This window comes from Dipodomys ordii, unplaced genomic scaffold, assembly GCF_000151885.1.
Source record: "Dipodomys ordii isolate 6190 unplaced genomic scaffold, Dord_2.0 Scaffold74, whole genome shotgun sequence".
NCBI classification, from domain to species: domain Eukaryota; kingdom Metazoa; phylum Chordata; class Mammalia; order Rodentia; family Heteromyidae; genus Dipodomys; species Dipodomys ordii.
Window position 1 is genome coordinate 635,682 of NW_012267290.1, and position 22,276 is coordinate 657,957.

Sequence of the window (22,276 nt, forward strand, 5' to 3'; positions counted from 1 at the left end):
TTGTACCGTAAAGAGAAGCTAGAAACACCATGAAGGACAGCGAGGGGGATGAGAAGGCACACGGCCTTCTTCAGGAACAGCACAAAACTTTGTCTTCCTGGCCAGTCGGGAGGGAAGTCCTTGCCTTGGACGGGAGGCTGTACAAGATGTCCTTTGAGGCCCTTCCCAAGGCCGAGTGTCCTGGCGCCGAGGGCGGGGCTGGCATCACGGAGCCGGCTCCAGTGCTCTCCCCACTAGAGAGCCCGGCGCTGGAAATGCCGTCCTGCTCCTCGGCGCGTGCACAGTGTCACGGCAGGTCTGAGATCCCGGATGAAGCTTCAAGGGTTCCCTTGGTCACTGGGATCAGGTTGGAGCCCAGCTCTCTCTACTGACATATTCATGGGTTCATAGGCTAAATAAGTACACATCTAACCCTTTGCAAATCTAGTCCTTTGCTCTTCTCCATGCAACCCCCTCCCCATTGTATCAGTAGTAGTATCTAATACTTTGTTCGTTCCTTATATGTTCCAAGCCCTAACAGTTTTCCTGTATTAATTTAGTCTTCACAACCATCTAACAGAGGGAATATCATTTTATAATCAAGGAAACAGAAATTTTTAGGATTACTACAATAGAGTCATTTGGGAGAAAGGAATGGGTAGGTGAATACTAGTCATTATATTCGATGTACAGATGTGAAAACGAATTACATAACTTGAGGTTTTGGGTGGGGTTGGGAAAGAATGGGAGGGAATGATGGAAGGGGTGCATTGTACTCATAACCTTATTCACTGAATTGAAACTTCCTTTGTACCTTACATAAAGAGAATAATTTTTAAAAACTGCCACACACACACTCACAAGAAAACAACAATGGCCCATTCAACATTGCAGCCTGGATTTGAACCCATGTATCTGGCTCCAATATTCTATTCAGGATGTAACTATTCTCTTAGAATGCTCAAAAGACACAGAGAAAAATAAGATGTTGGCCCGATGTTTTGCAGACTGTGGCTAATGTCCCATTAGTGGGTTATGAAACAAATGGACAGGCTGTGACCATTGAAAACATCCACAGTTACAGAGTAGTAGAGAAACCATCAGCACTGCGCACAGGAGGAAGGCTTCTCTGGGGTGTAGTTACAAGAGTGCCCTGGTTGTAATGTAAAAGGTGTCTGTAACCGTGGCATAAAAGACAGAAACACAGATTTGGCCCAACCTGCGATTTTTACAAATGAGTGTTCTAATATCCAGGCAGCGAAGAATTGTTCCCAAGACTACTGAGCACTTGCAGATGAACTGAGATAAAATCTGTTTACATCATCGAGCTCAATGGGCCGCAAGGAAAACCAAGGAAAGAGTAATGACCCTCATGAAAGTAAGAGTGCAACCACCAGCAACCCTCAGTGTCTCGGCTACCCGACTGACTGAAGCCTCAGAACTGCGCAGTGACCCGGCACCGACGTCATCTCCTCCATTTTCAAATAAGGAAATGCTGGCACAGGAAGGACATGGTGCTGAGCCGCCGCCACCACAGCGGAGAGGAGTGGGAGGCTGGCTGCTCCAGTGGCCAGAGCTATCCATGCGTAAAGCGCTACACAATCCTCTCCACGTTAATATTCTCTCTGAACACTGCCGGGCCAGTGTAGGTACACTCCAAAGAACAGGTAGTGCTATAATTACTTATCCAAAAGGGATTGGGGAAGTTGACCAGCATATACAAACGACACTACGAAGTAGAGGCAAATGGGATAGAGGAAGAGCAAGCAGTGTGGCACTAAGTAGAACCAGAACAAGGCTCCCACAAGAACACCTTCCACAGCTTTTCACTTGGTACAGTTAGATTACAGGTGGACCCGGCATCGGTCCACTGGTTTGCGCTTCCATTACAGGTGAATTCCCACACGGAGCAGCAGGGAGACCCTCGTTTGTGTCATTGTCTCCTTGAAAGGGATGGTAATGGTTTTTTAGATCCACAGCCTCCTCAAGGTAAAAAATAAACTCATTTCTCAAGGAATGCACACACCTCCTTAGGCAACAGGGGCAGGAAATGATTGCTCATGTGTCCTTGGCATTTTTATAACGTACAAAAAAATGTCCCTCAACGGGCACCTGCATCATAGACTTGTTCCCGAGGAGAGTCTCCCCGCTGCCACAGGAAAGGGCAGGAAGAGTGATTCCTGATGTCCATACTTGGTCACCATAGTGATGCCCCTGAGTAAGGAGTCCCCTCTAACCCGTTAGCTCCATTGTTGAGATTATCCTGCCAAAAGTGCTAACCAAGGACCTTCTGATCACCTGGCTGCTCAACCTCAAGTCTCTTGTTCATGAACTTAGACCCACAGTCTGTGTTCGCTGCAATAATCTGGAACACAATGAGTCCCATCTTAGGTACTCAACAAAACGTGTTAATGGGAGAAGAAAACGAGGAAATTGGAGGTGGAAGGAAAGGCTGTGGCAGCTTCCTTGGAGATGACAGAGGCTGTGAGCAGACAGAATGGACCCTAGTAATGGTGTGGAAATATCAGAGAACAGTTCCTGGAAGGATGCTGGTCAGAAGCGGATGTTTAGATGGTAAGCAGGAAGTCTAATTGAGAGACCCATTTGGGCAATGGCTAGACTAATCTGATTGGGGAAGCCAGGAAAACAAAAGATACAGGATTGGCCTTTTATTTTGAATATTTGTGCGGGATGAGGATTTATGAGAATTCCCACGAGGGAATAGCAGCATTCCTAGTATTTTGAAATAATGAGAGTATAATTGTGTCATGCTAGAAACAGTACGAATAAGTTTATACTCCAATTAGATGTTCAGTCCCAGATATAATATTGCACGCCATAAATAAGTTTGTCATCTAGGTATAAGGTGTGTGAGCTTTGGGCTCACAAAGAAGTTTTGAAGTTTGTGGCTCCAATGGACGTGTTGTGCAGGATGATTCTCCAGGGGCAGCAGCAAGCCAAGAATGAAAACCTCGACCGCAAGAACCCAACAGAAGGCCAGGCAAGGTATGGCTCATCCCGAACCGTCTCCCCCATCTCATGTCACCTTGACATTTGTGGGAAGGCAGCTTCTTGGGAGGTTTTTAGTCAGCTAACCTGAAGAAACCTCTCTAAGGTCAGGTAGAGTCATGTCAAGGACCTGTACACCCATGTGCCACACTCCACTTCCGCTGGGAAAGGCAATTGCTGACCGCACTCTTCCAGGGCCTCCCTCCCCACATAACCTCACCTGGAGGCCAAACATAACTTTCCAGACAAGAACCTTGGAGATGGCAGTGGCCACACATCAAGATAGGAGACAGAGCTTCCTCAGATTAGTTCTAAGACACTCCAAATTTTCATTCCACACAAGCCACGTGGTACCCCAAAACTTCTAGGGTCAAAAGTGATTAGAGAAAGGAAGCAAGGGAGGGAGAGAGGGAGGGAAGAAGAGAGGGAGGGAAAGAAAGGTAAATAAGAGAAACTCCACAACAACACTGCCCAGGTTTCCTCTTGGAACAACTAAGGAACGTGGCAACATTTTCATGAGATTGAGAAACCATGTTCCACCCTCTGTTCTGAAGCTTCCAAAATGTCATCATAAATCCTATGCAAACACAAGCCAGGGGAAAGCCTTTCTGTCATGCGGGATGGTGCCAAGGGTTAGAAACTCTGCAGTGTTCTGAGTGGAAATCTGTCGTTACAATGTCTACCCTTGGGCCTGCCTCCACACCCAGGCTCTCCTTTTCCACTTGCCAGCCCTTCCCTCCCCTGTTGGTCTTCTGTGCCCCAGGGAAAATGCCTCTCAGGCCTCCGGCCTCCTGGCCCAGACCCTCTACCGGCCTTGTCACTCTCCCCTAGAACCCCTTCCGCCACCGACAAGTCCTGTTCTGCAGAGCGGTTATAACGCCATAGCCTGGCATTCCTGCCGGGCTGGAGCACTTTCCAAGCATTCCAGAAATTTGTTATGGTCCTGGAAGCCAAACCCACAAACCCCAGATCCCAACCTCGCACTGAGGAGCCCAAGAACATGTTCACATCATCCCCTGGCTGCCTCGGCCTGTGAGAGGTCTTGCTGGACACCATCCTTTGGCCTCTGGGATCAATCATGACTCTCTTGTTGTTGCTGTTGTTGGCTGTTCCTCAGGTCACTTGATTGATGGGACAGATACTGCTCCAGAGGCCTCACGTGTGGAAACCTGAGAATCCCATTACCATGCCCGGGTGACTGGTCCCGCTTGATGGGGAGTGGAGCAAGTAGGGAGGTCCTGGGTGTCTGCCCCAGGATTCCAGGGCAGGGTCATCTATAAGGGCCGAACCTCCAGATTCTTTCCCCAGAGTTAACCCAAGCACCCTCCCCTCAGCGCTCCAAGTCAGCAGCCTCATTTCCAGCAACTTCACCCTTCTCCACGCAACAGCCACGCTTCCAGACGGCACCGGCTCCTCTGTGCTGTCACATCACCATAACCACCACCATCACCCAACCACCACCACCATCAGAGTGTCTTCAATTCCTCCTCGAGGCAAGAATCTACCTGCAGGACCCTGCCTCAGCCTCTAGACTGGAAGCTCCTTGAGAAAAACCCTTGGGTCTTATTTAGCTGTGCCCCAATTCTAGAGTGAAGCCAGCATGAGGTAAGTTCTTACGAGAGTAAATGGATACCTTTGCCCTACTTTCTCCAGTGAGAAAGATGGGAAAGGAGCCAGGGAGAGAAGACCGCAGCCCCTGCTCCACTGTCTCCATCATGGTAGGACTGCCCGTAGGTGCTACGCACAAGGGTAACAGACGCATTCAATCCGTTCCTTATGTCCATGAGCTCTGTTGTTCTCCACTAGAGCCTGTGCTCCAAATCCAGCCCGTGCTGGCCATCCCACAAGCAGAAATGATGGAGTAGAGCCTGGCCGAACTGGGACAAACTCACCCTACCAGACCCCAGTGGTCCCGGGAGACCCAGGCCTTGTGCAAAATACCAGCCAGCTTCTTCCTCTGTGTTTCCATGGTGACGAAGGCAGCGTTTGGTCTCCTGACCAAAGAAATGAAGAACAGAGGTCCCAGGTCTCCCTTTCTTAGCCAGACAGAAAAGAGCCTCACTTACCTGCTAAGATGAAGATGCCCACGAGAATCAGGAAGACCAGCAGGTAGAGGCCGAGCACGGCATGCTTCAGGGCTGACAAGGAACCCAGCTGGGCACAGCAGCTACCCGCCCGCCGTTTGTGACACGGACCTGGACAGTAAGGGGAACGGGAGAAAGGAAAGAAGATGATTGAAAGGTGTCTTTTTTTTTTGGGGGGGGGTCCGGTTGTGGGGCCTGAACTCTGGGCCTGGGCACTGTCCCTCAGCTCTTCAGCTCAAGGCTAGCGCTCTACCACTTGAGCCACAGCGCCACTTCCGGCTTTTTTTTCTGCTTATGTGGTGCTGAGGAATCGAACCCAGGGCCTCATGCATGCAAGACAAGTGCTCTACCATGAGCCAGCTTCCCAGCCCTGAAAGGTGTCTTTTAAGCTGTTTTTCTCTTTGGGTCTCCTCTCTCCCAGATGCACACAGATGTTCATGGAGAAAATCTCATATCCCTTCTGCACATCTGTAATGCAGCTTCCTTAACGGGAAGCTTTCTAGCACCATTCCAGAATGTTCAGCTTTGAGCTCTCTTCTTGCCCTTTCTGTTCAGGAACAAACCAGACAGTTGCTTGGGTTCTCACACCGGAGTCAACTGAGGCAGACCGTGGAACTGGCTCGAATACATTTTCTTTACTTAGTGGCATTGTCTCAGGTGACCCAGAGACTACAGGGAGAATTTAAGGCAGAGCTTGCCAACTCAACCTTCTGCAGCAGCCAAGAAGGGGATGAAAGTGAGCAAAATGTGTCATGTGGCTTTGGCCAAGTGTGGCTGCACTAGAGAAGTTTACAGCCCAGGGACGGAGGCGGTGGTGCTATACCCAGGGATATTTGACACATGCTACAAGTGACTAGCGGACATCTCCATATTTTTTAAGTGTTGACAACTAGTTAAAAACAAAAAACCCTGGAGAGGGTCAATAAAAAGCTCACAAGCCAGATGTGATTACTGACATGCAGCCCTGCGTTTGGGTTGATCAGAGAACAGGGTAACCTGGGCGATGACATACCGTTCCTCGGCTTCTCTCCCTAGGTAGAACAGCAAAATATCCTGGACCATGAACTCCAACCCTTCCGTGTACAGAGACAAATGTCCAATATGCCTTAGCTCAATGTCACCTTCCAGCTGAAGTTGTCCTTCAAGGGGGTCTCTCCGATGGCCCAGGCAGAGGCCAGGAAAGTTAATAACCACCACCTCCTACGTCAACTGGAAGGAGAGAGGAAGGGCTGCTCTCCCACCCTGACCTCAGAGGCTAGGAAGAATCACCCTGGCGTGGGGTGGCAGGGGTGGTAGACTCTTCAAAATAGTCATACTCACGCCCTGCAGGTGAGACGCCGTAGACAGACCTGTTCCCCACCCCAGTGGTGCTGCCGGCTAGCGTGCCCTGCCTCAGAAGAGGGGAAGGGGCAGAAAAGGCCAGCGTGGGAGTTTGAAATCATTGATACTGAAAGAGAGTGCGATGTCACGCTCTTTAGTAAGTGCATCGGCACGGCGCTACCTCTTGAGTGGCACTGCTACCTTTTTGGTCTCAACAGACTTTATCCCCAATGAGGGAAGGCTGGGGGCGGACAGGGCAGCTATTCTGTTGAAGCCTTAGGATCGAGACAGTGCTGCACTCCCAAAGTTGTATTATTTAGTTATTTTTTGTCGGTCATGGGGCTTGAACTCTGGGCCTCAGCTCTTCAGCTCAAGGCTAGTGCTCTATAGACACTTGAGCCACAGCGCCACTTCTGCCTTTTTCTGCTTATGTGGTGCTGAGGAATCGAACCCAGGGCCTCATGCATGCAAGGCAAGCGCTCTATCACTGAGCCACCCTCCCAGCCCCCCAAAGGTTGTATTATTGGATTGAGATTCTCCCGCTTCTTTCTACTTTGTGGCAAATACTACTTTTCTAAAAGCTAAGCTGAACTATTATAAAATATTTCCATAAAACATTGGGTATAATGTGAAGCAAGTTGTTTAAAAAACAAAACAAAGAAATCCAATGACCATTCTCACGAGTCCTAGAATGCTAGTACAGTCTGAAGAGTCAAACTGAGTTTCTACTGAGATTTGGATGCAGTACATCTTTCTACCTCATTTTAATTTTTTAAAGGACTTCCTACCCCTTCCCACAGTAGGTCACAAGGAGTTTGACTCCTTAAATATGTAGGTGCTGGGACCATTTCACCTTTTCCTTGTGCTGAGAGCTAAGCTAGCAGTCTCCTTGAAACTAATCAGAGCAAAGGAGCCAGGAAGATAGGCACAGTATATAGTATCAGTGTTATGTTTGTATAATACTGATATATAAATAGTACCCTGGAGCACCTCTGGTCTCCTGTTCTTGTCAGTTCCAGTCCCCGTGGTCCCCCAAGTATGTGTGCTCCTCTCTCTTTTACTATTATTACTTTTGTAATTGTTATTGTGTAGGTGATGTGAGAGGGGCTACAGTTACATAAGGCAGGTAATGAGGACCTTGCTTTCTGAACAGCGTCACCTGTTCCCTCATTTTCTCCCAGTTTGTCGCTCTAACCCCCTTCCCCCACAAGCTGTATAGTTCGTTTTCAACATAGTGTCCACTGAGTATCGCTGCTGCATTTGTGCACACTTTGTTCCACCATTTCTGTGTTCCTCCTTACCCTCCCCAAACAGATAAACTTACACACAGATGAAAGTTACAAAAAGCAAAAACAGCAACAAAGGAGAAGCAGAGAGAGAGACAGAGAGAAAGAGAGAGCAATCTGTTTCCATTTCTTGGCGTTTATTTTTATAAATGTTTTATATGATCATATGCATTTAGCTATTGAGCCTTTGTGATTCTTTCCTAAGAATATCCTCCTTTGGTCTCACTCTATCAATGTCTAGAGTCCTGAATAATTTTTAACATGTCCAAGTGTAATTTTGTTGTCTTTTACCATCCAGCATGTTTACTTAGAGACTTATAGGCACATTCTAGTTACAACAAATGAGGGAAACCATGCAACCTATGCTTCTTTGGGTCTGGCTTACTTCACTTGCTCGTTTCTTTTAAGAGAGGGAAGGAACAGATCCTTCTCCAATACCACTGGCCTCGGTCATTCCTCTATAACTCACATTTGGGTTCAACACATCAAACCTCATAGAATTCCAAGCACCAGAGGTGAACCCAGCTGCAGCCCACGGACACTGGATGATAAATGCCGCATCGGTAAAGCTTCACCGACTGTAACGCGTGCAACCCCGGGGTGGCGGTGGGAGCATTGATGACTGGGGACATATGTAAACACTGCATAGTTTCCAATTCATTTTGCTACAAACCTAAATCTGCTCTAAAAAAAGAAGCACCTATTAAAAATAAAAGTAGCTGAGCCCGGTGGTGATAATAATAATCCCAGCACTTGAGAAGGAATGCGGGTTCAAGGCCAGCCTGGGCTACATACTATAGGGATGAAACTTGTTAGAAAACCAGGTGCCAATAACTCATGCCTGTAACTCTAGCTGCTCGGGGTGAGAGGGGGCTGAAATCTGAGGTCTGACCTTCAAAGCCAGCCTGAGCAGGAAAGACAATGAGACTCTAACCTCCAAATAGCCAGCAAAAAGCCAGAAATGGAGGTACAGCTCAAGTGAGAGAGCACCATCCTTGAACAAAAAGGCTAAGGGACAGTGCCCAGATCCTGAGTTCAAGTCTTACTTCTGGCACAAAAGTAACCACTTTAACAAGCATTTAGTGTATATTTATTATTAGTTATCCCAATGGCGGTAGGCTTCAGGACAGGCCCCCATGACACCAGTCCCTGGGAGGAGCCCCTTCCGCATGCGTGCGACCAATAGAATAGAATATGGCAGAAGCGCAGCTCCCTCTTGTCCGCATCTCCCTCCTGGAGCAGTCATTGAGGGAGCAGCCAGCTGCCATGTCACCAACACCCGAGAGAAACCTCAGCTTCAGCCAACAGCCACGTGTAAGAGCCCAGAAGCAGCTCTTCCAGCCCAGGCGGCTTGAGGGCCACTCCTCCATGGGGCAGCGCCCTGATGACCTGACTGCACTCAGGAGAGACCCCGGGACGCAACTGCACTGTATCTCAGAAACATCATCTGAAAATACTGCCAAACTCTGGCTTTCCTTCCATCCTCAGTGAAGCTGTCTGATGACTTCTGCGGGGCGGCAGATGATTTATCGCACGGTGGTAGATAATGAATGCACTTATGAAATGTAAGGACGAGGGCTAACGAGGGAGAGAGTTAGCACCGTTCTTTCCTTCCAACTAGCCAGTCCCTGGGCCAGTGCTTGGCACATGTAGGCACCCAGCAGGCAAAGATGCTGCCCCTGTGCCCCAGAAAAAGAGAGGAAGAAGGCATGAGACCAGGGAAGAAAGGAGTCAAGCAGGAAATGCTGCCTGCAAAGGAGGTGAGCTGGTTTCTGCAGGGACTAAGTCCATTCTTCTGTCTGTCAGTTTGTCTGTCTCTCTCCTTCCCCATATTGTCCTATGTACAGTTAACTATAAATTTGAAAACTGTGGCTTTAAGAAAATTTTCTTTCTTCATAAGAGAGCATTCTGAAGGAAGCTCCTCCATGAAGCTGTTATTTATTAAGTGTTGCTGTTGTTGTTTGCAGATGCGGGTACGCTGGAGACCAGATTGATGGAGAAAATGGTGAACAGCAATCATGCCAATGAAAACACTTCCAAGCTCTACAAGGATCATGGGAACGGTTTTCTCCATCTGGCTGTAGCCGCCTCAAATGAGGATGGCATCTGAGATTGGGAAGTCCAGGGAAAGAGGCTCAAGAGATCAGGCAGAAAAAGACCAATGGCCCTGACGGAGCATACACAAACCATAAAATCAGTGTGAAATGAAGAAGGAGCCCAGAACGCAGGCTGGGAAACACTGTTTATCTCGGTGTGGGGCATGCAGTTCCCTGGGGGTGGCTGGAGCCCAGAGGCCTCCGGATCTCCAAAGCGGTCGCCTGCGCAGCCTGCCTGTCTGCAGCTCTGTATCCCTGGGCTAGTTTTCTTAACTTCATTCCATTGCCTTTTAATGTTAACTTTGTTTAAGGAGGAAACCCTGTATCAACACCACAGGTGGAAAATTAGCATCTTCCTATCATCTATTTAAAAAAGAAAACTGCTGGGTGCTGGTGGCTCACATCTGTAATTCTAGCTACTCAGGAGGCAGAGATCTAAGGATTGTGGTCCAAAGCCAGTCTGGGCAGGAAAGTCTGTAAGATTCTTATCTCCAGTTAACTACTCAAAAATCTGGAAGTGGAGCTGTGGCTCAAATGGTAGAACCCTAGCCTCGAGCAAAAGATCTCAGGGACAGTGCATAGGCTTAGAGTTCAAGGCCAGAGCAGGCGCGTGCGCGCAACACACACACACACACACACACACACACACATCACACATCATCACACCAGACACACCCACATCACATCACACACAATGCTTTTGGAGACAGTACATGAAGGATTATTAAGTACTACCAAAAGAACTTTGCACACATATCTCCAGCACTTCCTCCACCCTTGCATCTCTATGTGCCCCGCTGATCTACAGGGCCATCCTAGACTGGCTGTGTCCACCTACCACCCAGCAGGATGCTCAACCAGTGACAGGACATAAGATCCTTTACAGAAATAAACACATATGTACAATATTTATTGCTTTGCTGCTAAGACCATCTCTTACAAACAATTGACGGATTCTAGTTGGCTGTAAAAAGAAATCATTCGGAGCAAAACTTTGTTCTAAAACCATCAGCAAAAGTGTAGGTTCATACTCAGGATAGCTGATGACACTTAGAGCCCCTAGGCAGAAGCGCGCCATCAGCTTCCCTGGACCTGAATTGACACCTGCCTCCTGACTGGCATCTGCGCCCCTTTCTGAGCCCTACCCTGCTCGCTCTCGCCCTGGCTCAGCGGTGAAATCTCAGCTCCAGGCACAGAGGATTTATCACATCAAAAGAGGACATGAGGACACATTCTTGGAAAGAAAATGAAAAGTCTATTGTAAGAGCTCAATTTATTGGAAAGAGAACTTTGATTCCTTTTCTTCTTTTTAATAAATAGGACATATTTGAGATGAGCTTGTCTCAAACTATTTTATTGTTCCCAGAGATTGGCATTGGGAAGGTTCTTCATTAGGAACAAGAATACACCCAAAGAGTTTTGGCTAAATATTATATCAGGGGTGAGGGGCAGGGCGGGGATGGGGGCAGCAGCAGTGATGAAAGGAAAAGAAGTTGTATTCATTCAAAATCCACTCATCCCTGAGAGCCGAGGTGAGGGTGAGTAGGGAGATGTCCCAATGTCAGTGTCACCCCCCCCGGGGGAGCGATGGAGTGCAACTCTCCCTCTTTTCCACCTCCCTTCCCTCCTTCCATTAGGCAGCCATGGGCTTGGGCTGGTGACAGTATGTTCAAAGCTGTCTCTAATGCATACAGACTGTGGGGCCACCCTCATCATTGACACAAACTTTCCTTGAGAAAGATTTCAACTTTTTTTGTGCATTGGCACTGAGGCTTGAACTTAGGGCCTGATCACTGTCCTTTATTGTTGTTTTTAATTTGTTTTCTGCTCAAGCCTGGTACTCCTAACACTTGAGCCATGCTGTCATTTCTGCTTTCTTGCTGATTAATTGGAGGTAAGAATCTCATGGGCTTTTCAGTCCAGGCTGGCATCAAATGGCGATTCTCCGATCTCAGCCTCCTGACGAGCTGTATGACAAGCCTGAGCCCCCGGCGCCCAGCCAACTCCTCAGTTATGACCCTAGAGCTCCTGGGGATCTCGCTGTCTGAATTTGTTTTCTTCCCATTTATAAGAACATTCATAAATTGGGTCTGATTTTTAACGAAACTGGGTCTAAACAACATAAAACACAGGACAAGATGATTCAGTGATTGCTTACTTGAGGTTTAATAACCAAACTCAAGTCACTTTCTTTTTGTTCTCTCTGGTCCCGCAGCTCATAAACAGCAAGTGGAGACAGTGTTTTATTGCAGGGAGGAGCTCAGAGCTCAGAGCCCAGCGCATCTGTGGCTCATCATTACATCACCCAACTTCTGACTCCACAGGACAGCCGCTATCACCCTTCCATGAGTACTCATCACCCAGCATTGCTCTGTCTTTGAAATTGGGGTACAAGGACAAGAATGCCCTCTGTGTGTTCATGAGATGGCTGGGGGTTCCTGGGGAACCTCAAGATGAGGCTGATCACCACAAAAGGCCAAGGTACCAATTAGAGGGTTAGAACTTTCAACCTCTAGGAAGAAGAGGGGCTGAGGATAAGATAATCACCAAGATCCACTCAGTCATGGGACATAATGAAGCCTCCATGAAAACACACAGGACTTGTAGGAAGTTGAACACATGGAAGTTCCCAGAGATGATCTGTCTCTAGAGCGCATAGGGGCTCCTTTTCTATCTCCCTTTAGGCATCTATCCCACCTAATTGTTAATTGGGGTCTTCTTTAATGTCTGTTATAAACAAATGGGTAAAATGGAAGTAAAGTGCGTCCCTAGAGCTCTGTAAACCACTGTAGCAAAATAATTGAGCCCCAGGAGTGGTCATGAGAACTCTAGAAAGCCAGTGGGTCAGATCACAAGCCAGGACCTGAGACTGAGGGCCATGTGGTGGGACTGGCCCCAGCCAGCACAGGCATCATTGAGAGACAGACACCTGTCACATTCCCTGGCTGACAAAGTGCCCTCTTGACTTCAGCCTGTCAACCGCCCCCAGGGAGCGTTCATGTAAGTCCACTCCCCTTGGACACCTAGATATGCTTTAAATACTTGTGACATTACATTTCTGGGTGTATCTGTGTGTATGCCAGTACTGGAGCTTGAACTTGGAGCCTGGGCCCTGAACTCAGAGCCTGTGTACTTAGCTTTTTCTTTTTCTTTTTTGCTAACGGCTGGCACTCTACCACCTGAACCCCAGCTCCATTTCTGGCTTTTTGGTGGTTAGTTGGAGATAAGCCTGACAGCTTTTCCTGCCTAGGCTAGCTTCAAACTGTGATCCTCAGATCTCCTGAGAGCAGGCATGAGCCACCAACACAAGCCACCTTTACACTGCAATGGACGCCCTGTTACTGGGAACAAATGCCATTCTTGCCTATACTTGGCAGAATATACTGAGTCTCAAACAGGACCAGGGAACCAACATGCCGGGATAAAACCCACTGGGGAAGAGACAAGCTCAAGTTCCCTTCTCTTGTGGACACATTGGAACACACCCTTCAGAGAATAGTGCCGGGTCAGCTCACCTGCAGGACTGACAGGCGTGAACTTGGGAGCTGTGACTGCCACAAGCCATGGCCCTGACCTGCTCCTTGCGCTCCTGAGTCCTCACAACTCCCCTTCCCTCATCTGATTGCTGACACTGGACCCCTCAAGCTCCTGAGGGTCCCTCCCCCACCAAGTAGAGTCTCTGTAATCCTCTGAATTCACCCTGGGAGACTGAGCATGAACTCCCAGAGCATCAGGAAGGGAGGGCAGAAGCCAGCTCTTCCCCCACAGCCTCCCATCTTCTTACCAACAAGATTCCTGGCCTCTCTGACTTACTGGGAGACCTTGACTTGAGCTGGACCTCCAGCTAGACGGCAGGATAAGCAGACCAGCCCAGGGAGGGGCCGGGGGAGCTGCGGAGACAGGCAAAGCTCAGGACACTGTGCAGAAGGCTGAGGCTCTAACAGGACCCCACAGCCGTGCCCGAGGGCAGGGGGGGGGTCAGCCAAGCACCACCGGGCCCCCTCTCACAATGCGTTCATCCAAAACCTTTAGCTAAAAATTATGCCAGACAGAAGACCTTCAGCCCCGAGCCAGAGGCTCTGGCATGAAGCCAATTAGTGGCCCAGGCTTTCTACAGAAGCCATCTGGGACCCTGTCATTATGCTCATGTCTAAACCATTTCAGTTTCCATCTACTTCCTGCCAGTGGTGCCCCACAGGACAACTCATTCCACGTGTCCCTGTGTTTAGCCAGACGTCCTCTCCGCAGCCCTACCCCGGCCTGTCATGGTCCAGAGGGACCCCACCTCTGAAACCTTGAACTCCAGGAATCCATGCTGGGTACCCTCTCCATTCCTTAGGGCCTCTCAACACACCCCATCTGTTTAGGGGTCCCCCAGGTTCCCCAGCCAGGCACCAGAGGAAGCGACAACACAGGCTGTGATGACAGGCACGTGATGAAAGACCAGACAATCGTGGATTAAATCCAAGTCTGCCTCTGGGGAGCTGAGTGAATGTCGTCACTGGGTCTCCATCTCTGGTCAATAAGTGAGTGATGGATATGCAGAGGCCTGGTTAACAGAGAGACTTCGTTATGACAACAGACCACGGAGTGAGGGACAGGGTCATCAGTTGCAATTAATTGCTCCCAGCTTTAGAGGCTGAAAGTCTAAGATTGGGGTACCAGCACGCCCGGGCTCTGGTGGCGGCCCTCTTCCACACATGGTAGAAAGGACTGAGAGGGCTCCCTGGGTCCCCCCTTTTTAATATAAGGGAACTAAACTCATTCATGAGGCTCCCTGCTTGTGACCTCAGAGGCCTCACCCCACTATCACTACTTTGGGGGTTAGAATGCCAATGTAAGAATTTTGAGGAGACACAGTATTTAATCCATTCCCCCCAACGGGCAGTCCAGGACTCTCAGCCTGCCCCCCAAAGAAACCCAGCTGCACCTCTCCTTCTTGAGGACTCCCGTGTCTCCATCCTCAATATCTGGAAACTTCTCCCAGCGGCCTCTGGATTTCCCAGGCCCATTGTCCATGAAATCCCTATTTCCTAACCTTGTGCTCCAAACATTTCGTTTACTTTCTTCTAAACAAAACCCGACTCCTTTACCTTCCCCTTTTCTTGCCAGGAGCCTCTTTTCCTTCTCAGTTTCCTTATGCCACAAGTCCATGTGTGTGGTAGGAATTTCTCTTTGCCCTCTGGCCACTTCCAAAACTTTCTATTTCTCTCCTCCTTAAAACCTCCCAACTTGGCTCCCTGGCCATGGGACTGTGTACACTGCTCATGGCTAAGGGTGGCCTGCCCGTTCCTACCTCTCAGGGGCTCCGCCACCCCGCTCTCCGGCACGTTAGAACCCCTCCTGCCTCCTCTGCGCCTGGCTGCAACCTCCTTACTGCCTCAGCTGTTCACTTTGAGCTCTGGGAATGTGACTGCCCACTGGACACGGGCTCAGAACATAAAAGATGCCCTAGATTTGGGAAGCCCAGCACACAAGCAAAAATCTGTAATTATCTTGATCGCTTGATTATGATTCAATGTCAAAATGGTCACATTTTGGAGAGACAGGTTAAATCAAAATACATTGCTGCCTTTAAATTAGTTCAACCTGTGTCTCTCCACCTGCAGGGGATGGTAAGCCTCGGTAAGGCCCTGGGAGCAAAGAGCCTCCAGTCAGCGTGGGAGAAAGCACAGAGACCAGAGGCCTTGGGACCTCGGATAGCCCACACGGATTTATCCTTGGGAAATAGGACAGAAAGATTATGCTCAAGGTCCTTTGGGCCCTGTTTAGTAACCTTAAGAGTATCCCCAGGCGGGTCCCCATTGAGGAAGGCGTGGGCTTCTGAGACATCTAGGTGGCAATCGCTCCGCTGGACCTCCTCCTCTCTCCTTGTCCTCCCCTGCTTCCCCAAAATGACAGGGATAAAGGGAAATACACAGGGATCGAGAGTCTACTGCACACCAGGTGCTTAACACAGTCCCTCACCTCCTCATCCCCTAGTGCTGGAAGGCTGGTGCGCTGCTTTCCTTTAGCAGATGAGGACGCAGCAGCCATGGCCGGGGCGCCAGGGAAGCGGACGTCCCCCCGGACCACAGACCTCTCAGGGTTAACAGAGGTGAGGGGTGTGAAAGTGCCACCAGGACATTCAGGTCCCGAGGCTCAGGGCTGGCAGCAAGAACTGGACTTCAGGAGGAGGAGAAAGCCCCCCTGGAGGGGATCCCCAGCCCAAAGCAACCGTGGGGTGCAGGGCGGGGGGGGTGAGGACGCACTTCCTGCACTCATCTCCTCCCGGGGCACCTGAATCCAATAAGTCAGGGGGCAGGGTGCTGAGGAACTGGAAAACAGGGTACACACAAGTCCCTGCACCGAGCCCGAGGTCACGTGTCCAAGGTCATGCAGGTGGATCGTGGCCTTGGGGGTTTGGGGTCAGGCCTGACCAGCGGCAGGGCCTAGGCTCTCCTCTCCCCGATGCCCCGTCTTAGCATCCACGGAGCAAGCGAGGCTGTGAGGCGGCCTGTCACCTGCCCAGGGCCTGAAAGGTTAAAGTTTGAGGCAGTGACCGCCACTTGTTGCTTGTTTCTGTCTAGCAAAGCACCACGTGGTGGTAATCAAAACACCTGGTTGATTGTGTGCCTATATAAGACCTGCAAATCCTTAGCTTAGGGCTCTCCTCCTAGGCTCCACTGTGTCGGAGTGTAGGACGAGGCCGAGCTGCAGCCCGTTTAAATAAAACAGCTGTAGAGTCTGACTCTCAGTGGTCTTCTTGCGGGGGTGGGGGGGTCCTGCGACCTTGGCATAACAGGCCCACGGCTACACCGCCCACCTGTGGTTCTCTGTGCTTGTTTGGGGGAGAAGGGTCTACAGCGGTGCTGAACGAGTTAATATCCACCTTCTCCTCCAACCTAGAGAGGCAGGGCGGGCGCCCCCACCCTGTGAGGCCCAGGCTCAGACCCTCCCGGCACATCCACACCCACCTTTGGGCAGCTGCCCAGCAGCCCTTGGCCTCGCAAATGAGGTGGGGAGAGTTGATGGATGGGAAGGTAGATGGAGGCTTCCCTGGGAGGAGAATTTAATTTTACAGGGAAGGAACACAGGCCTGGGGGCTCCCCCCCTTAACCCCCCCCCCCAAGGCGCAGCAAGCAGACCGGCTACAGGCGTCAGGCCGTCGCTGGGTGCATGTGCAACTCATTACCTACGGGATGGCCACGGAGGACGCCACGAACGTGGTGACAGCACCGAGGCCCCTGGAGAGCCCAGACAGCAGTGTTTTCCTGACTCTAACACCTCTCTCTGGCCCTGGAGAATGGCTGCGGATGAGCCAGGCCCGGTCAGGAACCTCCCAGGACTGGGGGATGACTGAAGAGGGCCCAGCGCTGGAGGAGAGAAGCAAAGGCCGGAAGTAGAGAGGAGAGAAGGAAGGGGAGGAGCGTGAGGGAGAGGAGAGGGGAAGGGCTTGGTTGGCCCCTGTTGGGTTTCTAGTTGAAGGGTGGCAAGGCCAGAAATCACATAGCTGAAGTCTTCGAGGTTCCAAGCTGTTCTTGCCCCTCTGCTGTTGTCTGGCGGCGGGTGCCGGGAGAGGGGATCCCCACCTTTAGGCCTTCGCATCTCCAGTGGGTTCCTGAGGACACTGAGGGCCGAGACGCAGGACCAGGGTCCCCAGCAGTGGCCTTGCTAAGGGTGCTGACAGGGCTGCTCCCACAGAAACCCTGGAGCAAGGGGGATGCCAGGAAGACGGAAGGATGTGGGATGATCACGCCAAACCGAAAATGGCCTTCCGTGGTGTCTCTCCCCTCCCCTATTCACATGGGAAGGGACCATGGGAAAACAAGGAGGCGGGGAAGGAGAAAAGGGGGAGAGGATGCTAGGAGAAGAGGGAAGGAAAGAGAGAGAGGGCTAGGGGAGAGGAAGGAGGGGAAATTCAACCCTAACGTGAAGAATAGAAGTGTGGCAGCAGGAGCCACTCTGCCTGGGGCAGCCCCATCCTCTGCCATGGAGAAGCTCCCTGGCAGGAACCCCAGCCTATCCAACAGTGAGGGGCTGGACCCCCTGGACGGCCTCTCTAACTCGTCCTTCCCACATCCCAGGGACTTCTCTCATTCTCTGCAGAAGAAGGACTTGGCCTTGCAGCCCCCACAGGAAGCACAGCGGTGTCCTCGGGGCGGGCTGCCTCTAACCCCCACCCCTCTTCCCTGATCCTCGGTGAGGGTGGGGTGACCAGGGAAGGGTCAGGCCCAGGTACAAGCACTCTGTTCTACTCTCCAGAGATGAGGATCAGAAGGAAGTAGCAAAATCCTTTGGAAATGATGCAATTTGGATTTTCTCTAGGAAAAGAAGGTGAAGGGGGATCAAACCAGAGGCCCAGGAGTTTCCAGCAGCTGATCAAAGAGGAAACACCCACTGGGCATCGGTGGCTCATGCAGGAGGCTGAGACCTGGGGATCGCGGTTCAAAGCCAACCCAGGCAGGAAAGTCCATTTGACTCTTGTTGCAATTAATTGTTTTAAAAAAGAAGCGCAGAAAGCTCAGAAGCATGCCCATGCCTTGAATTTAAGCCCCAAGATCAGTACCTTAAAAAAAGAAGAAAAAAAAAGGAAATGCTCTCAAGATCCAGGCCCCCATCTTGCACCATCCAGCCAGGGAGGAGGAGAGGACAAACCCAATGTAAAATGGGAACTCATCTTGCTGATGGCACAGGTCTGATGAAACAACCCAATGAGGAGACACATGGAGAAACAACCTTTCCAGAAAGACATTCAGCGTGGGCAGTCCTGCACCGGGAGGATGCCAGCACCAGGGGCAATGCCAAGGTGGGGGGGGGCGGGCAGGGCTCCGAGAGCCAATCTTGCAGCCACAGATGGACTGAAACGCTCTTACCATCCTCACACAGGTTCAGCTTGGACAGGCTCCTGCCATCAAAGGGTTCTTCGAAGATGGAGCTGGTGTCCCGGTCGCTCACGGTGTGCAGGTACATGGCTTTGTTCTCCATCGCTTTCTGCAGCAGAGATGGAGGTGTCAGGAAGCCAGAAACAAATGCCTAGAGCCCGGGGACTGCCCGGGGGTCCTGTGCCCTGGGCATCTTGCGTCCAGTGCAGCTTGACCCCAATTCCTATTCCTTCCCCCCTCAGGGTGAGAAGCCCAAGGCCCTGGACCCTTCAGATCTTGGGATCTGTCCTGGCCTCTCGGTGGGGCTGGAGCTCTGCTGAGGGAGCACATGGCCATGTTGGGTGGGGCCAGAAGGTGCTACCCAAAGGCTGATGTGGGGAGCAGGCTCTGGGCCTGTCCGAGAAAGTTGGGGTCTGCTCTTTGAGAGAGACGAGGGAAGGTAGACACCCAGAGAAGTTGAGGGGTACAGCATCACCAGCCAACACATCTAAGGGGACCAGAGGGCTGGAGGCTTCTGCTCTTCCCTCTCCAAGGAATGACAGATTCTGTTCCCATACCTGGGCACGCGCGCGCACACACACACACACACACACAATCCTGAGGTAACCCGTCTATCTTCCAGTCATTAGGATGGAGGGAAGAAAGGGAGGGCCCAGGATTTCCTTTCCAAGATTCTTTGTCTGTCCCCCACCCCCTCGGCATCCATATTTGCTAATCTCATCCTGGCCCTCTGTCCCAGGCCTCCGCCCAGGGAGGGCGCCAGGAAGCTCCATCATGGCTCACTACAAGGGGACCCTCCCTCCTCTCGTGAGCTCTGAGTGCAGCTCCCCTCCCTCTGGCTTCACTCCTGGGGAGCTGTAAAGCAGGCCAGGATGTCCTTCCTTGGAGAATCCTCGCTCTGCAAAAGGCAATCACCAGCCCGAGTGGACCAGGCTGCCTCCCTCCCGTCCCGGTTAGCGCGGGGCCTCGAGGGCCTGGTATCTGGAATGTGTCCTCAAGGTGACCCTTCCTGTTCCTGCTCAGCTCAGCCGGTAGAGCAGGAGCTCTGAGCTCCGGGGAGCTGAGGCAGGGGCTGGGCCCACGGCCGGCCAGATGCGAGGGAGATGCGTTTGGAAACACTCAGCAGTTTGTTATTTAGAAATAAAACCTAAGCACGCTTGGCCTGGCCTGGTGAGAGTGTGTCTTGCCTGGTGAGTGAGAGGCAGGTGTTTGGAGCCTCAATGGGAAGCCTCACCCCTGCCTCAGATCAAATCCCTGCCGCCAGGCAGCGCACAGCTGATTGATCCAGGTGCTCATGGCTGGTACGCACCCAGCCCCTGGGGGCACAGACGTCTGCTCTCGGGGGCTCCCTGTAAGCCCCCCAGAAGCCCTGGACAGGTGGGTGCACACACTGGCCTTCTGGCAGTCCATTTCAAAGATAAGCCAACCACGGGGCACCAGTGGCTTGCTCCCGTAAATACTCAGGAGGCTGAGATCTGAGGATCGAGGTCTGAAGGCAGCCAGGCAGACAAGACCCTGAGACGCAGAACTCCAACGAACCACCCCACAATAACAGCTGATGAAGTGGAGTTGTGACTCAAGCAGTGAAGTGAAGCCTTGGGTGAAAAAGGTAAGAGGCAGCGCTTGGGCGCAGGGTCCAGGAAGGCCTGAGAGCAGCGGGGGGGGGGGGGGGGGGGTAATGGGAACTTGTGGATGATGCCAAGAGCCTGGACTGCAGCATCACCAGCCAGTGAGGCCTCCGAGTAAACAGGGAGGGACGCGGTGCTGACCTCGGGGTGTTATGAGTCACTCCCCGGCCCAGGGCAGAGGCTCTACTTCCAGATTCTTCATCTGACAGCTGAGAAAGCCTGCAGCCGGCTTGCACGCCCTCGGTGCATGCACGCCCTCAGTGCAGGCATTGGGAATGGGGCGTGCAGAGCGGAGCGCAAGAGCCCCTCTTCTTATCCAAGCCACGGTCCAGGTAGCTGACCTCACTCAGCCCCTGCTTCCCGATCTGTCATCCTGTGATGGGAGGGTGGACCTGTTCCTCCAGGGGGCCTGTGAAGGACGGGAGGCAATGCGCATGGGCAAAGCTTACACACAAAAGTCACACGGGCAGCCGGCGGCAAAGCCAACACCACCTGGCCCAGAACGAAGGGGTCTCAGATTCCCGAGTCCCCCTCTAGCTCAGCAAGGCCCAGAAACAAAGCTGTGCTTTGCACAAAGTGATCGTGGGCCAGCGCTGGTGGCTCACGCCTATGATCCTGGCTTCTCAGGAGGCTGAGAAGGATGGTTCAAACTCAGCCTAGGCAGCAAAGTCGATGAGACTTTAATCTTAAATTAACCAGCAAAAAGCCAGAAGTGGAGGTGTAACTCAAGTGGGAAGGCACCAGCTTTGAGCAAAAGAGCCAAGTAAGAGTGTGAAGCCCTCAGTCCAAGCCCCAGTACCAACACATACACATAAAAAGCAAGTGTGGATGTAATGTAGGGCTGAGTTGGGACCCTGACCCTCTGGGTAGCAGAAGGATTGAATGGGCTCTTCCCCGCTAAGGGGTGACGGGAACCAGCTTGCTGTTCTAGAGACTTCTTCTGTGGGTTCCAGCTTCTAACTGCTCAGGGCTTACAGCTTTTGGTGGCGGGTGTCGCCTAGCTTAAAACTCATTAAAACTAAATTTTAAAAAATCATCATATAAAGTAATTCAGCTTATAAAAATCGTCATAAATGTGGCTCCTCCATATGAATTCTAAGAAGGTTTTTTTTTGGTCAGTCATGGGACTTGAACTCAGGGCCTAGGCTCTGTCCCTGAGTTCCTTTGGCTCAAGTCTAGCACTCTACCACTTTGAGCCACAGCTCTGCTTCTGGTTTTCTGGTGATTCATTGGCGCTAAGAGTCTCACGGACGTTCCTGCCTGGGCTGGCTTTGAACCACCATCCTCAGATCTCAGGCTCCTAAGTAGCTAGGAGTACAGGTGTGAGCCATCAGCACCAGGCTAATCCCTCCCCTTTCTAATTGCAGTTAGTTAACCTGAACTCACAGCTGGGGAGGTACAGATGCTTCATAAACAACCTCTTACATTGTGTGCTCGCATGCACACACGCGCGTGCATGCACAGTGGCTGTCCCCTGACCCTTCTGATCTGTGAACAGGCTCTAATGCTGAGACAGGAGCCAGGAAGAATTGCCACCAAAGCCTTAGCATCCTTGGGCACCCCGTGGGAGCTCAGGCTCTCCGGCCCAGATAGCTGAGTGCTGTCCAGTGGCCATCCTAAAGCTCAGACAACTGGGACCCCCTCCCCCCTGTCCCGTCCCCCCCCCTGCCCTGCCCCAGCAGCAGGGACCTTCAAGCTCTGCACTGCACCACCAAGACCCCCAGAGACAGGTCCAGGCTCTGCCACGCACACCCAGCTCTCCTCCAGGCCCCCAGGAGGTGCTGGGTCAAAGGTAACCTCGAGACTCACCTGAGTGCTCCAACCAAGGCCGCGGAGCCCGTCCCCTCAGTTCCCGGAGTTTGCCATCAGGATCCGAGTGCTGGCTGCTGTCCGGCTGAGACCCAGGCAGCCCTGCCCAGCTTGTCTCCACAGCAGGTCAGTTCCAGAAGGAGTCATAGAAAGAGGCTGCAGGGGCACCGGTGGCCCGCCTTGGGCAGGTCTGCTGGGACA

The 22,276-nt window shown here is 51.6% G+C and overlaps 1 protein-coding gene across 1 annotated transcript in view; it reads right to left on the bottom strand.

Moving 5' to 3' along the window:
• The window catches only part of Scara5 (scavenger receptor class A, member 5), a 78,659-nt gene extending 56,383 nt beyond the window's left edge, over positions 1–22,276 (bottom strand). Inside the window, exons 1-3 of the mRNA XM_013024224.1 lie at positions 22,076–22,276; positions 18,630–18,747; positions 5,055–5,183 (exon numbers count right to left, since the gene is read on the bottom strand). Coding sequence (XP_012879678.1) covers positions 5,055–5,183; positions 18,630–18,741 — 241 coding nt within the window. The 5' untranslated portion in view covers positions 18,742–18,747; positions 22,076–22,276. The remainder of the gene's footprint in view (positions 1–5,054; positions 5,184–18,629; positions 18,748–22,075) is intronic.